We start from the raw sequence: 16,951 nt of genomic DNA, 5'->3' as shown, positions 1-16,951 counted from the left end.
TGGTTTTGAAAAGCAACAAGAAAAACCAAGTATAAAGGAAAAGAATAAACAAACATCTATAGAATGTCTCTGATGTGTCAGGTACTGTGCTAAGCAATTTTTAACAAATATCTCATTTGATCCTCACAAGGACACTGGAAGGTAGGTGCTACTATTATTCTCATTTTACAGTTAAGGAAACTGAGATGATTAGAGGTTGAGTGACTTGTCCACAACCACACAACTAGTAAGTATATGAGCTTGGATTTGAATTCAGGCCTTCCTGAATCCATCCTCACCATTCTATCCACTATATCACCAGCTTCATCTGCTGTAATACAATAATATCCATAAAAAATTACTTAGGTAATGGTGCATAATCACAGGCATGGCAAATTTGTTGTTTCTTTTTTTTTTAATTTAGGATTATTCATGTTTTCCAAGAATTACAGCTGTGAAAATTCTATGAGGAAAATATAGCTATTAGAACTGTACAGATATACTTAATAATATCCACTTATTATATTTGTAGCTTCTCAATTTAAATATGTAATTTAAATATATGTATTCATACATATATATTTACACACTAGAAAATTACAATATATACAAACCAAATGGGAAAAGAAAGGCATTTTAAAAGACCTTAGGTGTTCTTCAATATCTCCATCCTATTAAAAATGGTACTACTATATACAGTATACAAGTTTAAAAAATGAACTCCATAAGCAAAATGTTTTCTTTGGTTTAGCAAAATGATCCCAAAAGGGAAAACTCATCTTGTTAGTACTATAGTTAAGCATTCCTAAACTGGGACTTTCTTGTGTCAGCTGATTATTGCAGGGGAAGGGAGAGAAATACATAGCTGATTTTCTTTACTCTTGAATTGGCACTTGAAACAGCTCTGTGAACATGTAGGATCACTGGAGGAGTGAGTGCAAAGTAAAACTACGTAGTCCTGCCAAGTGAGAGAGGTAAATCTCCATTCTCACTTACGATTTTCCCCATTGGTGGGAAATACATGTATTTATGTAGTTCTAATGTTGTCTTCAATAATATCTGTGATCCTGCTGATCTTTCATTTGATAGGGGCAGTGGTAGGGGAAAGTGAATGGAATCCTTGTGGACGCATTTACTTAAAATTCTCTTATTTTACTAAGCTCCTGTTTTACTTTCAAATTTTGAAACCAGAAAAAATACATTCATCCCTCAAATGTCTTAGTAAAGAATTATTGACTCATTGCTGATCATAATAATCAACATTTGCATAATTGAGCTTCCTTTTAAATTTGCTATAGTCTTTTCCTTTGATTTTCTAATGAGGACATTCATAGACATGGCTAAATATTTCAAAGCTCTAGAATCAGTTTCTTGAGCTAATGAAATTTATTTTTAAATGATGAATAAATGCCATGTTTCCATGTGCTTTTTACTTTGAGAACAAGAAGAAATAGATCAGAGGACAGGAAGCAAAGGGAATAATAATAATAAGATGCAGTATTTTCCCATTGTCCAAGGGAAGATGTTGCTTCCCTGCACATTGTAACTGCATTTAAGCAGTTATTTTGTTTCCCATAAAGACGGTTTTCTTGAAGGTATCAAGGCTAATCCCAGAAGAATAGAAGTATCTTCTTTAGGGGTTCACTTTACAGGATCTGTAACTTCAATGACCATCTAATCCATTTCCCTCATTTTATGGATGAAAAAAGTGAGGGTAAGAAAAAATAGATGGCTTGTCATGGGTAGTAAGTAGAAAATAGAAGATTTGAACCCAGGTCCTCATATTCAAAACTAGTCACTTTTTCCACTGTCTCACTTTGATAACTACATTATGCTGAAGCTGGCACGAGTGGTATTTCACCAAAAGTAGAAAAAGTCCAAAATCTTCAAATCTTCACATTTCCCAGCATCTGTGTTTGACATATGGAATTAGTTTGAATTGTCACGTCAGACATTAGAGACTGAAGACTACAAGCAGAATTTTTATACTGCCAGCCTCTTTTATTTGCTCATAACCAAACAACAGTTCCAAAGAGCTCTATGATAGTCATTTCTAAGGAGGTGCAAGGATGGCTGCAGGATGACTTGAGATGACAGAGTTATTTCTTCCTTTTCCTTGTTTCCTCCTATAACAAGATGTCTCAGCTGGCTCTCAAATATGTTTTACTTTTGAAGGAATCTTAGAAAAGGAATATGGGAAGGCAAGTAGAAGGCAAAAGAAACTGTGCTTCTTCCCCAAAAGTTGTTTGGGGTAACCTTCAACATTTAAGAAAAGTGAAGGATATTGTTGATAGGTACCATGGGTAGCTAGCGGCTTGTCATTTAGATATTGGAATTCAAACACGCTCCCAAAGAACCCTGAATCCACGGGAGAGGGGTCCTCTTCCCCTGCCAGGCTTTACAAAACATATTCACATGAAATGGCTTCATACTTCTGGAGGGCATCAGGGTGAATGACTGTTCCTTTTGTGCCTCTTCTGTGTTGTGTGGGAAGCAGAAAACTCTTTTACTTCCTTCAGAAGTCCTTATCCCAACCTGACATTTCGTCTGGGGGTATACCCTTCTCAGGGGGATAGTTGTCAAAGTAGCTGTGATCTATGGGTCCATTGAGCTAACAGGAAAACAACAAAAGCAAATGTAAACAATTTCAGTGTCCCAAATATGTGGTTCTTGAACAGTTGAAAAAATGATTTTTATGCTAAGATAACTTCCCTTTTTTCTAACCAAAAAAAGAGATTACTTCCAACAAATGTTTGAATCATTAATTCAAATTTACATAACACAAAACTTATAAAATAATTTTTCTGGTCAAATTTCACTGGCTAATGATTTCACTAGGGTAGAGAGACTAAGATGGCAAAACTTCCACCAGAACAAACTGATCCTTAAAATCAGAAGGCTGCCTAGACACAAGGAGGAGGCCCAGAAACAAGAATTAATCTCAGTTCTTATTGACTCTGAGGCTGCCTTCTTTCCTCTTTTTTTTTAATTAATACCACAAATTGTTTCATATTCTGTAATTCCAAAGGATCTTTTGTTATGATGGGAAAAGATGGAATGTTTTTTAAAAAACCTATTCAAACCCATCCTTTCTATACCCCTATATCCCTCACTCCACAATGACCAAAAGACACTCAAAGAGTATTCAACAAACTAAGTGCCCAAAGAATTTCTTTTTGCACTCTTGAATAGAAATTTAAAATTACAGGTTCTGAACCTATTTCTAGAGCACAGATTAGAACTGCTAGGCAAAGTTAACTGCCTGAGATCCTTCTCTATCTCACAAAGCTTTCCATAGATTCTTAACTTAGATCCATAAATTTTAAAAATATATATATTTTTAATAACTATATTTTAAAATAATTTGTTTCCTTTGTGATCCTTTGAACTTTTATTGGGTGCATTTAAAAATGTTATTCTGAATAGAGTTCTCTAGGATTCCCCAGGCCACCAAATTACCTGGGGCCACAACACAAAAAAGATGAAAAATCCTATTTTTGGAACAATATTTTTCAAATCCATGAGATATGAGGAGGATTTCTGTGAGAAAGTCTGAATGCTAGTTTTTTCCTCTAAAATACTAAGTATGAAATTCTGTAAAAAATGTTATTTATAACATTTTGTTGTGAAAATAAAATTTATATTCATTTTCTGCTATATTCTTATAGTTGTCTAATATCCAATTTATCCTAGATCTGTAGTTACCCTCTTTTTTCATATCCTCAGGCTGTGTATCAACCTTTCTCTATGGGTTATATCTATACAAAAAATGTTCTATGCCCAAATCAGTTTGAAAAATGCTACTGTAACATCAGCCTTCCCCTTCTCTGTATCCTTCTAAGCAAAACAGAATCTCCATCTTAGTATTTCAGAATAAAAGAGCACTTTTATGATCCCTTAAAGCAGGAAGACCATCTCACACGCCACTATTTTCATTTGTTTTCTTTTAATATGACAATCTATGAAAACAGTTCCTATGGAAACAAGAGAATAGATTCAGTACCTCTCTTTTTAAAGGTGATGGCAAGCTTCTTGCCTTCAGTCCCTCCCAGTTAAAACCATTCAGCCACCTCAAAAGAAATAGGAGAAAAAAAGTTTACTATTATGATAAATTCATCATTAGAGTATAAAATTGTTTCTTCAACTCAAGTGATCTTTGCCCTGTTTTAAACATGACTGATTCTATTTCAAGGTACTCTGTAAGTAGATGATCACAGGGTGACATGAACAGATGATATAGAACTGAAATGCCCCCTGTATGCTAGGGTCTTGGCTTGTCCTTAGTAGAATCCTTCAGTAAATCCACTGGCACCAATAGGACAGTTTTCCAATAGCAGACCAAGTTCTTACACACAGTCCTACAGAACTGATTCCCATTTGAACTCGTTCTGCCCTTTGACATTCATTTTTAATTCTATTTCTTAATGTAACTTCTTTACAAATGAGTTCCAGAAGAAGGAAAAAAGGAGGAAGAGGAGGTGGTAATTAGGGAGATAAATTTTGTTAAATCAGAAGGTCTAACTCCTTTTCCTAATGTCTACTACTCATTTAATAGTAAAAAAGAAAAGTGTATTTTACATGTTACAATTCTATTCAAATACCCATAAGTGATGGAGGCAAAAAGAAAATTTGAAAGTCAGAATTCTGTTAAGCAAAATGAAACCACCACAACAGAATTACAATCTAATTTAGAGTATGTATTAAAGGTTTAGGAGACCAATTTGAGTATTATATCATTTGACTAAATTCATCACTTATCCAATTATGGTAGATTATTGCTTAAGGAAAGAATCAATATTTTGAGGTTCTATAGTTGTAAGACTTTTCCTTTATGATACCTCTTTCATTGAATAATATAATGTACCATATAGATAACAATTTAAAGCTTTATGTGCTAAGGTCCTTCAAAGAAAATCTTAAAGTATATAAACTATAATAGCCAAAACAAAACAAAATTTTAAAACAATTAAAAATACATTTTAGCAATTGATTTAGCTAAACTCCTTGTTTACTGACATTTGAAAAATCAGAACTTCCAAAAAACAGAAACAAATTAACTTTCCCATTAGATATCAACCCCTTCCTAGAACTGAAAAATTAATTATTTAAGGGCTTTTGACTCAATTGGAAGGTCATTTAAAAAACCAACAAATGTTACCATTCAGTTGTTTTTCTCGGCAAAAAGGAATATTATGGTACCTGTGCCTCTTGATATCATTGATTCCATTCTTCAGGTTTCCCAGTCTTTCGGTAGGATTTTGCCTTTAAAAAAAGAGTTTGTAAAAGTTTATAACAATTTCATTCAGTAAATAAATAATGCCAACTTTCCTCCTTTTACTCATATATTTATGAGTCTTTATACCAGAAACATTTTGAGTATGCCAAAATAAGATATATTAAATAATTTTTCTTATATGACTTCTTTTAGTTATCAAGATCTACTGAAAAATAAAAAAGAATTCTAGAAATTTTCCATCTTAAGAGTTAAGGGAAGGGTTTTCTGGGGGAAAGAGTCTGTAAAATGTAAAAATGCAATGGGATATAAAAATAAAGCAAAAAGTTTGGCTGATTAAGTGCAATAGTAGATTAAGTGCATGTAGTCCCATAAGGCTTTTAAAACATTGCTTCATGTTTAAAATAACATGGATATAAATCACTTACTGCCTTATTAACCTAGAGTTCAGAATTCTCTCTTGCTCTGGAGCAAAAAAGATATTTCTGAAAATTAACCCTGACTGATAAAGAAACTTTTGAGAACTATAACTTTACATGCAGTATGAGGACATCTCACAATCCTAGACCTATATAACTGGTAAAGTAAAATGTGTCACCTTTTTCTGTAATTACATAGTTTAGATATTGACTGAAAAAAATTGGGTTTTGCTCCAGACATAATTTTATCTATGTGGGGAATTATTTACAATGTTAGAGTCACTGTGGGACTGAGAGCTTTCATAACCTCCCCATGGTCACATATGAAGCATGCATTGGAGGGAATCTTTAGCCTAGGTATATATGACTCCAAGGTTGCTGCTAGTTTCCCCATTGGAATATGCTGCCTCTCCGGGAATCAGAAAGACATGTAAAATTCACCAAATGTTTTATATTATAGAGAAAAGAATGTGGAGACCTGGCTTCTCATGAACAAGGGGTCATTTTAGTTATATGCTGCTGTCTTCAGTTATGCTACCTGCAAAGTCGGCGAATCAAATCTTCAGGGCGTCGTGTCACCTTCTTGGGAAAATCTATTTTCTCAATTCCCTTGAGAATCAAATTATAAGTCATCATTTGGTCCATGCCAGAAAATGGAGGGCTAGAGAAATGTAAGAATAGAACACAATTTTAACATTCCCAATTAAAAAAAAATTCCAAGGACTACTCTATGAAAAATGATACAGAAAAAAAAAAGTCCTAAACTTTAATTATAGAAATTGTTTTTAGGTTTGTACCTTTGTTAGGCAACTAAATATTTTGGTTATTGTTTAGTTTTATATAGTTCCTGATTAAGTCTTTGGATATTTTGTCTAATGAAGATGCTTTAAACCTTTTACTTGTGATCCCTGTTGACTGAAATGAGAGCATAGTTTGGCCAAATGGTGTCAAAATGAAATTGAAAGGGAGCCACTAATCCATCCAAAAAGATCCCTGCAGGCCCTTCCAGTTTTAAATTCAATGTTATCAATGTTTTATTATATTTTTAGATATTTTTGTAAAATATTTCTAAATTACATCATTTTTGTTGGGAGGAGGTTGTTTGTTCTTTGGGGGGTTTTGATGAGGTATTCAGGGTTTAAGGGACTAGCTACGTTACCCAGGTCCCACAGCTATTGTGAAGTGTCTGAGGCTGAATTTGAATGTCAGTCTTCCTCATTCTATGGCTGGTACTCTATCCACTTCACCTCCTACCTGCCTCTTAAATTACATATTAATCTGGAATACATTGCATTTGGGAGTGTTGTCCTAACCGAGAGTTTGACACCTTTGCATTAGGATGTAGAATCTTTTACAATCAAGCGTAGGTATGATGCTATTTCTTATTGTCTCTGCCTTCAGCTCAGAAATTAGTTTTTGCAAATGCTTTCTGAATTGATACTTTTTTCCTTCTAAACCAGAAAGAGCTGCACTTATTAGAAAATATTACTTGCATCGGTGGAAAGTAAAACATGATATGTTATTTATTTTATCCACAGCCAATGAATGAAATTAGACTTTTAAAAATCTTTAACACAAATCAAGTTGCTCTTCTAAAAAAGCCTTTGCTTTTCAAATAAATTTACTTTTAATCAAAGATAATGACATTTCCTAATGCATTATCCTTCCCAGAGGACTATCTCCTATAGAATTGGTTCAACAAACTAAGTTAATATATTATAAACTTTGAAACTATACAGAATGTTTTTGAGACCAAGCTTGGTTATTATAATTTCTAATTATTTTACTTTCACACTAATTCACACTAAGCACTTTTTTTCCTTTTAAAAATTCATTTTATTTTCAACTCCAAGTTCTCTTTCCAATCTTTCTTCCCAACTAAACAAGCAAGGAAAACAAAACTCATTACAACCATGTATAGTCAAGTAAAACAAATTCCTAGATTAACCATGTCCAAACATGAAAGTGTATGTATAAAATATATTACACAATATATATGCATATTTGTGTGTGTGTGTGTGTGTATGTGTGTGTGTGTGTATAGAAAGAGACACATAGAAATGCCTAAACTGGCACTCTCAGTCTATCACACCTCTCTGGAGATGAGTAGCATGTTTCATCACAGATCTTCTGGAATTGAGGTTGGCCACTATGCTGATCCTGTGATCAACACAATGTTACTAAAACTTTCAAGACTTATGCAATCTTAAATATGTTATCTCAATACGTTAATTCTTTTTTAAAAAAATGGCTATTTGCAGTAGTTTTCCTTGACCTGAGCACTTAGCTTTGATTACAACATTCCTGGGAGTTTGGGGTTTCTTTCAGGAGGTGATTCTTTAAATTTCTACTTTGTCTTCTATATTTTTTATTTAAATTTCATTTCATTTTAATATATTTTGTCCTCTAATTATCATAGTAGATTTTTAAATTTAAGTTTAAATTTAAATCTTTAAAGAGTTCTTAAAAGATGATTCTTAAATTATCTCTTCTCAGTCTGTTTTCTAGGTCAGTTGCTTTTTAAAAGCTATGGGATATTTTTTCAATTTTTTCGATTAAAAAAAACTATGTCTTAATGTTTCATGTAGCCATTAGCGTCTATTTGGTGAATTCTTTCTTGAGTAAGGTTTATCTCTCTTGTTCCACATTATTAATTTTTTTTTCATATCTTTCTTCCATAGGTCTCATTCTTTTCTCTTACTACTCTCATTTGATTTTCTAAATCATTTTTAGCTCTACTTTTTCTAAACTCTTACTTTATCTTTTCCAGAAATTCTGTTTGGATTTGCTTTGTATACTTTGAGGCTTTGCTTGTGGGCATTTTTAAGTCATTATCTTCTCTTGGGTTTTTATCTTGACTTTCACCATTATTACATTAGCACTCTATAGTGAAATTCTTTTTGTTTATTCATCCTTTCAGTCTTCTTGACTCTGGACTACATATTGGAGCAACACTTTGTACACTTCTAACGGGAATGCCTGGGCTGAGCTTCTGTTCTCTTGCATCCTTCTGCTGCTTTCACATTTCAAGTTTTCACATATGTAAAACTTTCAGTTTCCCAAATGGATGTTATCTGGAGTAGTCTTTTCACTGTCCTCTTGGCATGAGCCTGCAAGTTTCTGAACTAGTTTTGTCTCTGATTGGAAGTTTCAGTAGAGTATATTAGATTCAGCATCTTGAGGGTTTGGCTGGTTGAGAAGGAATGAACTAGAGAATCCTCTTTAGTTTGATATTCTTTTCATGATTATTTCATTTCAGTTTTGGCTTGAGGCTAGTGTTTGCTCGTGAACTTATCTCTTGGTTATTTCACACCTAGGACTCATGATTGAGTTGATTTATTTTTTATTCTTCCTTGTAAAGTCTGTTCCACTGACCAATTTTTGTATTTTTTAACAAATGCCAAATAGTTTTGATGATAAGATAAAGGGATTGTGACTGAACATGTGATTTTATTGATATTAGAAATAGGCAGATGATGAGAAAGTCACTTAATGTCAGTGTTCTAGGTAGCTCACTAAGACTGTAATTTGCAAAGAATGTTGACTTGCATTGGTAGAGGGAAGTTACTCATCTAGCTATCTGTAATACTAATAGGAATTGAACTCGGGTCTCTTTAGCCCTAATTATCACTGTCTACTCCTTATACATAGAGCTTTGTAATCTATGATCTGAAAAAGCTTATTTCTTCCTATCATTTTCATTATTTCCTTTATTCCTCCAATTAGTTTTAATTATTAGTTTGTTTACTGTTGTAAAACAATCATTAAACATATGGCTCAATGCAGTCCACAACACTACTTAGTGCAGCCCAAACCAGATTAAAATATAATTGGGAAATATTTAACAAAATAAAAATAAAACGTACATAATGCTATGTGGTTTTCTAAGCCAATATGAAAATTGCAAAGTTTGTGTGTGTATATATAGCTTTGTGGCCCTTGTTTCTATTTGAGTTTAATACCACAACTGTAAAATAGTGCTTTGTTAATTGTGTTGGTGTAACACTATACTGATAAATTAATTTTGGTAATAGCAGTATAACCATGAGCACTGAATATTTCTAGATTTAGTTAAGTTGTTTAGTTGTTCTTAAGGAACATTTTTTAGTTATACAAGTAGTGAGTGTTCTTCATTAGATTGCTTGCTAGATATTTTGTTCATTTTCTAGTTATGTTAATCCCTTCAGTTTTTTTCTTACTACAGTGTAGCACCCCACTCTGGCCTCAGGTTCCCAAAACACATTCAAACCAAATTAGGTTCCCAGAGGAATGACTGCTACCATACATTCCAGGGGTAACCCTATGAGTGACCATTTCTAAGACTGTAGTCCTGGAACCCAAACCAGTATAATTCATAATAACATTCAATTATCTCCTAGAAAAGACATATACTCAAGAGGCATGGCAAGAACATATTGAACCCTACTCCCTAAAAAAATCTACTCAACACACAAAATCTACCTCTACAGAGGGTAGAAAGTAGGCATAAGTTTAAAGTCTCAAAATACAACGCTGTTATGGCAATGTATATGGGAACACAAATCATTAAGAATTGCAGAATTGCAGGACTTTGAATGTCTTTTCTTTGTCTAAGAGTCCTAAAAGTTCCTGCTGAATGGAGTGTTCATATCAGCGATGGAGCAGTCACACTGCTGTTAGGCTGGGCTGACAATCACACAGAACAGATGAATGAGTGAATCAGCTGGGCTTGCTCCTTAAAGGACATGGTGTTTATTGGATATATTGGAATGGACCAGTTCCTCAGCTGCTGTGCTGGTTTGGAAATCATACATAAACAACTTTACTCTGTCCAAAAGCTGAACAAAATTGGGCAGCTTTCATTTGTATTCAAGACTAATTAGGTATTTTTTTCAATTCTCAGGGATATATCATGCCCTTCCACACAATTCAGTCTAACACATCTATTTCTTATAGTTTTATTAATCTTTTCTCCATCATTCTTGGATTGCTCATCCAAGTTACAAGATCCTTTTTTTTTTTTGCTTAGTGACACTGAATGGCACTGGCATGCATGAGCCATGCTTTCCTACTACTTGCCAAATTACTTTTCTAGTCTGAAACAACCTTGCTTGCTTTAGAGTCTGAAATCTCTAAACTATGCAAAGCTGTGCCTTTAAGACTTGCTATGAGTCAACCTGGTTTCTGATCTGGCCAGAAACTCTGAGGGTCTCTTCCTCTCTGACTCTTTGTGAAAGCAAAGTAAATCATCTTTTATCTTATTTTTACCTAATCTTTAACTACTCAATGGGCATTGTTTCAGATAAACTAATACCTGAGAATGAGCTTAGCTCTAAGAGGCCAAGGTTTGCCATTGGAACCTGGGCCATTGGCAGTTGTCCTGACTTACGTCTTGCCACTTGTACGCCAAATGATTTTGAAAGAAAGAGGGAAACTGATGATTTTGAACAGCTCTGTCTCATTTAAATCCAACTCACTTGTTGGCAACATCCTCCTGATGTCATTGGTCCTCCTCAAGAACAAAGGATAAACAACAAGAAGTCTACCTTTCTCCCATTTCTGATTCTTGCCAATGCTCTGGTGCTTTGGTCACATTTCTGAACCAGATGTCCCATGTTTCTTCTCTGAGGGAATATAGCTGGAGCTTTCCTAAGAAAAGTTTTTACATTTTCTTGTTGCACCACCAGAGTGAAACACAATTTGCCATAAAATATGGAGAACTAAGACTCTGTGGTCATATTCTTAGCATCACTATGCTCTGTGAGAGTCTTGATCATCACTTGCCATGTACCTTCTGAAACTCCATTACTGCCAGGAATTTTAGAGGGTTCACATTCTTAGGTAGTTCACAGGAAAAAAATGCATTATGTAATTCTCCTATTGCTTAGCAGGTACTGTACTTCTCTCCAAAGTTTCAATTTTATCTTATAAAATGCTCTCAATATCCTCTCAAGTTCCATAGTATTCTTCTATCCAGGAGTCCTCTAGATCGCTCAAGTTCAATCTTTCAAGATCAGAGCTCAAAGAATGCAGTATTCATATTGTTCTTATCAGATGCCTTTATATTTGTAATAGATGTAATAATGCAACAGATATTGGTACTTTAACATTCAAACAAGCAAGTCATCTTGTAAGAACTTGTCGAACTTGTAAAGGGAACACATCAGAAAAGAGCCAAAAGAAAAATGCTCATTTTTCTCTAGGGTATTTCTGTATAAATACAGAGTCCATGGAGAAGCTTTAGTAAATGAAAACATCCAAAAATGTCCCACAAAATATCCATACTATCTTTGAGATCACTCATTTTGCACAGATTAAGTTCCCAGATGGATGACTAGTCCATCTAGTAACATGGGTGATCATTCCTACTACCATAGTTCCTGATTCCAAACTATCATATTTGCCATTAACCATCATCCAGTAGACACAATTATTCTTTTTTTTTTTAAACTCATTTGCTCAAATAGCAAAACAAAAACAAGTTACAGGCTATCTTTGCTAAAATCTGGAGTTCTCTGTCCCACAAAGATACAGCATGAAAGAAGAGGAGGAAGGAAGAGTGGGTCCAAGCTGAAAATACCATAATAATGAAGCCTATTGTGGCACAAATAACCAAAGCAACTCAAACTGTGTTTCTTCAGGGCCCAAGTAGTCTGGAGGTGTCTGGAGAGTCTTCATTAAGTTCCCTTTAAAGTGAGGCACTGATGTTTGTGATGAATGTGACCTCAACTGCTTGTCTTATTTTATATAGCTCTACAGAAAACATGGATTCTCAGCAATGGTGGCTCAGCTGGACTCCTGGCATCACAGGGCTTGGTGCTTCTGGGAGAGAAGCTTCTGCATGGGATCTTCACAGGTGTCAGGATGCACAAGTGGATCTGCTGGACTCTCTGGGCTTGCTCTTCAAAGGGCCTACAGCAGCTAGCCCCTCCAGCTTCAATCTTGGAAGAGGGTTAAAATCTGTCTTTTCAGCTCAAGCACTACTATGATCGTTCAGAAGTATAAAGATCTTTGCACCAGTATTGGAAGACACTCCTCCAATTCAGCTCAAGGTTCTTTCAAGAATGGGGTGAGAGAGATATGTCCTGTCCTATTTGACAATTCTTAATAGTTCAGTTGGTCACCCCAGTGCAGCCAGATTTATAATGACATGTCCCAGATTTCTGCTTGGTTTTAAGTGAAAGGCATAAGCAGAAATAAAAGAATTGACATAATTTGTGGCCAGAGATAAGTTCATTGCCTTTTTAATGTACAAAAAAGTGCTCAGAGCCTCAGACTCCCTTCCACTGCTAGAATCTTTTGTTTATACCTGAAAGGGGCTCACACTTAAATATCATTCTCTATCTTTTTCTCTCAGAGCCTTTAACATTACTAAAGTCTAACTGAATTCATTCTTTTCTTACATAGAAATGCCCTTTTTTTCTGGGAATATCTTTATATCCCAATTCTGTACTAACATTGTTAATTATCCCCACTAGCTACTGGTCTCCTGGAATTCTTTAAGTAAACCATAATATTATCAGAAAAATGGGAAGATATATGTACTTTCTGTCTACCTTGATGCTTTTTCAACCCTTCTAAAAAGATGTCAAATACTACTGGGATAAGTGGGCATCCTTATTTTATCCTTCTATTTACTGGATAACCTTCTGGTATTTTTCCAGTTGTCTCTATCCCACAAAAACCTATTCCTTTTTCTATCTGGGCCCTGTCCTTGAAGGACAATCTTCCACAGATATTCACAATATCCTTGAGAAAAGGGAAATTCTGAAGGATATTACGTGTTAGCTCACATAACACATTTATAAGGGAACTCATTTGGCAAAAGCTGTTCACTTCTCTGGGTTTGTTGTGCCTTAAATTCCTCTTTCTCCTCATAAAGTCAATCTGCAAGAGTCTCCCTCCTTGGTCAAAGCATTTTCCCATATCTTGATACTTAATTTCATGGGCTAGCTTTCTTTTCAGACCATACATAACTGGTTCTCTTTTCTGCTGTTCAAGGTCAATCAAGCTTGTTAAAGCTACTGGAATGACTTTCCCTCAGTATCCAAGAGTATATAGGAGCAGTGATTCTCCAAGTATGGGTTGTGGACCCGTGAAGTTCCCCTGAAGCCCTTTGTATGAAGTTAAAATAATTTTCATAATAATACTAAGACATTATTTTCCTATTAAAATGTTTCTCCTTTTCCAGCTATGTATCTGTATGAAGCCAGATTTTCTGCAAACATTTCAACTAAAATGACATATTAGTCAAGATTGAAGATAGAAGTAAAATGGAGACTACAGATACCTTCTATTCGGAGATTAAAGAAGTTTGTAAAAATGCAATGTCATTCCTCATGTTTTTTGTTTTGGAAAATTAGTTAATTTTCACATACAAAAAAACAGTTTGATTGAGTAAAATAAGCTAGTGTTAAAGAGGGGTGAGGAAAGAGAGATGATCACAAGCAAGAAAGAAGATAGTTACAATTTTACTGCTAATAGTAAAAATGATGAGCCTAGACCTAGGGTCAAAGCACAGAGTGTGTCCTGGCACCACTACACTGATGATAGGATCAAAATGGATGCCAAGGGGTAGGAATATTCTTTCCCCTATCCTTTGTCTCTTTTTCCAGAGGAAAAGATGAATATATTGTAGATAATATGTACACTTTAAGTTCCCCTTTCCCTCTTATATTGGGAAGTGCTGATCTTCGTTCTAAATGTTTATTCATTATTTCTTTATTAGACCAGTAAATGTCATGAAACATAAACCCAAGCAGTATTCTACCTAAGGTCTGTCTATCTGACTGTTAGCTATTTTACAGATATATAGATATGCATAGATATAGAGATAGAGAACTATTTCTATGCACATCAATATTTCTGTAAAATATTAATCAATATTGATATCAACATTGATATCTATTTAAATATATGCAGACAGATGAGTGAGTGTGTGTGTGTGTGTGTGTGTGTGTGTGTGTGAAAGTGGGATTCCTTGTTTAGAGACGAGACATTTTTGCCTAACTGGGGTGTGGAGCTAGAGAGCCGAAGGGGGAGGGGGCTGGTGTCACACACTGTACTCCTGGCAAATAACTTAAGACCAGAACAATCCTGGTTTTTAAAAGGCCATTTTTTAAAGCTCCCAAAGCTCAAGAGCAAAGCCCTTTCATCTCCCTTTTCCCAGAGGCACTTGCTTGCTCTGCAGAGCTTGAAAAGAGAGGCACACACCGTACAAGAAGGAGGAGAGTTGTTTGGAAAGGGAAATTCCCTGACCCGAAGCCCCTGACAGGAGTGACTGCTGGGAGCCCACCCCGGCCTGCAGAGGGGGAAGCCCTGCCCCAGCCCCACACACAGACTAGTGTGCCTTGGCTGCAGCACCACCTGGTGGCCGATACATGGAATGCCCGTCCCTCTTCATTCATTCAGAAGAGCACAATTAATAGGGTCACTTTTAAATGGGCTGAATACAAAGGCACTTACTTGCCGGTCAGCAGTTCATAGACTAGGATTCCTAAAGACCAAAAATCCACACTGAAGTCGTGCCCTTTGTTGAGAATGACTTCGGGAGCCACATATTCCGGGGTCCCGCAGAAGGTCCACGTTTTCTGTCCAGATCCAATCTTCTTTGCAAATCCAAAATCCACCTGGCAAAGAATGTAGGGATTTGTCAACATCTCTATAGAATGGGCCTGACAAGCTGGAGCTAGCGATCTTCCAGGGACCTGAAGAGTCAATAGTCTATGTCTGTCCCTTCCTTTTAATGGAACTTTCTTTTTCTCTTGCTTCAGGTTTCCCACACTTGACACTGCCAGCTTGTGGGCCTTGGTAGCCCACACTTACCTCCTAGACCTCAAGTCTGGCCTTCTCAGGAAGTAACCCCGGGGCCCCCTAAAGCCATCGATCTGCCTTCTGTCTATCCGTGGAGGAGCTGAGTCTTGCCAGGGCCTAGGCAAGGATTTCTACCATGGCTCCAGAGTAGGCCTCCTGGTCTTGAGGAGGCTTTAAGGAGGACGTTCACTAAATCAGGCAAAGAACCTCGATCTGAAATACTGTGCTTTATCATCAGAATGTTTTGATGACTAATGTCCTTGGAATGGAAGGCTTCCAGTGAGGAAACCCCATTTACCAAGATAGTCATTCATTTTGCAGAGGAGAATCTTCTTGGGGTTACCTGGAGGTACTGAGAGTTCTAGTCACACAGACAATATGGTTCCTAAACAGGACTTGAGATTAACTCTCCCTCTAACCTCTCATACAGAAGTGTCAAACATAGCCCACAATGCTCCCAATGCGATCCCAAACAAAATAAAATGTAATTTGGCAAAATAAATGGCAGTGCAATAGAGCATAGATGATGTTAATATGTGATTTTCTAAGTCTAAGTTAGACTGTGGACTGAAGAGATCCTTCAGTTCTATTTGAATTTGATGATACTTTCTATACTGCACAAAGATTGGATGAATTAAAAAGCCCCTTCCCTTCTCACCCTCACCACCAGACATATGTGGGCTTCCAAAGAGAAAGGCATTTGATTTCTTGATAATATTGCAATGGTCTGAACCAAAAATAAAGAAAATAATGCCAGGTTTTGTATTTAGCAGCTAGCCTCCAAATTAGGAACCAAACTTTTTTTGAGAAGGAAAGAAAGGGAATAAAAGGGAAAGGAAAGAAAAAAAGAGGGAATGAAAGTGGAAAGGAAGATATCATATTACTACAGAAATAAGCAATTAGGTGGTAAGATGGCTAGAACACTAGCTGAAGGCAGGAAGACCTGAGTTCAAACCCAGTCTCAGATTCTTAACAGCTATATAACCTTAAGCAAGTCACTTAGACACTGCCTGACTCAGTTTCCTCATCTGTAAAATGGAGACAATAGCACCAAACTCTAGAGTTGTAAGGATTAAATGATATAAAATTTGTAGTATGTAGCACAGTGCCTAGCACGTAAGTTTTAGCAGTTCCTCAGGTTGGAACATTCTCAATTCTTTTTATCTGATTCTCAGATGTCAAAAACTCAGGGCTCTTTATCATCCGTATTGCCCTCGAATGGACACTTTCCTACTTTGTCAATGTACCGCCAAAAACTTAGTATCCATTATTGAAAACCATGCAATAGATATAACCTGATAAAGTCAAAACGATAGCAAGACCTTCACCTGCTTCTTCCTTGATACTATGCCTTTTTAAAAATTTAGTCTAATGGCAATAATAAGAAAAATAAGGACATTTATATAGCACTTACCATGTGCCAGATGCTGGATCTCATTTTATCTTCACCACAATTCTGGGAAGTAAGTAAGTGCTATTATTATCTTTATTTTGCACATGAGGAAACTGAGGCAAACAGAAGTAAACT

At 35.7% G+C, this 16,951-nt stretch overlaps 1 protein-coding gene across 3 annotated transcripts in view; it reads right to left on the bottom strand.

Moving 5' to 3' along the window:
• Positions 1-379: 379 nt before the first annotated feature.
• PRKG2 (protein kinase cGMP-dependent 2) overlaps positions 380-16,951 on the bottom strand; it is a 112,687-nt gene continuing 96,115 nt past the window's right edge. For all 3 annotated transcript variants that reach the window (XM_003772969.3, XM_031941628.1, XM_031941629.1), the window contains 5 exons: positions 15,076-15,239; positions 6,170-6,292; positions 5,179-5,241; positions 3,983-4,049; positions 380-2,590 (listed from right to left, as the gene is read on the bottom strand). In XM_003772969.3, coding sequence (XP_003773017.1) covers positions 2,495-2,590; positions 3,983-4,049; positions 5,179-5,241; positions 6,170-6,292; positions 15,076-15,239 — 513 coding nt within the window. In that variant the 3' untranslated portion in view covers positions 380-2,494. The remainder of the gene's footprint in view (positions 2,591-3,982; positions 4,050-5,178; positions 5,242-6,169; positions 6,293-15,075; positions 15,240-16,951) is intronic.

Source organism: Sarcophilus harrisii, chromosome 6, assembly GCF_902635505.1.
Source record: "Sarcophilus harrisii chromosome 6, mSarHar1.11, whole genome shotgun sequence".
Lineage (NCBI taxonomy): Eukaryota > Metazoa > Chordata > Mammalia > Dasyuromorphia > Dasyuridae > Sarcophilus > Sarcophilus harrisii.
Note: the sequence above shows the minus strand (reverse complement) of the source record. Positions and strands in the feature narration are given on the sequence as shown.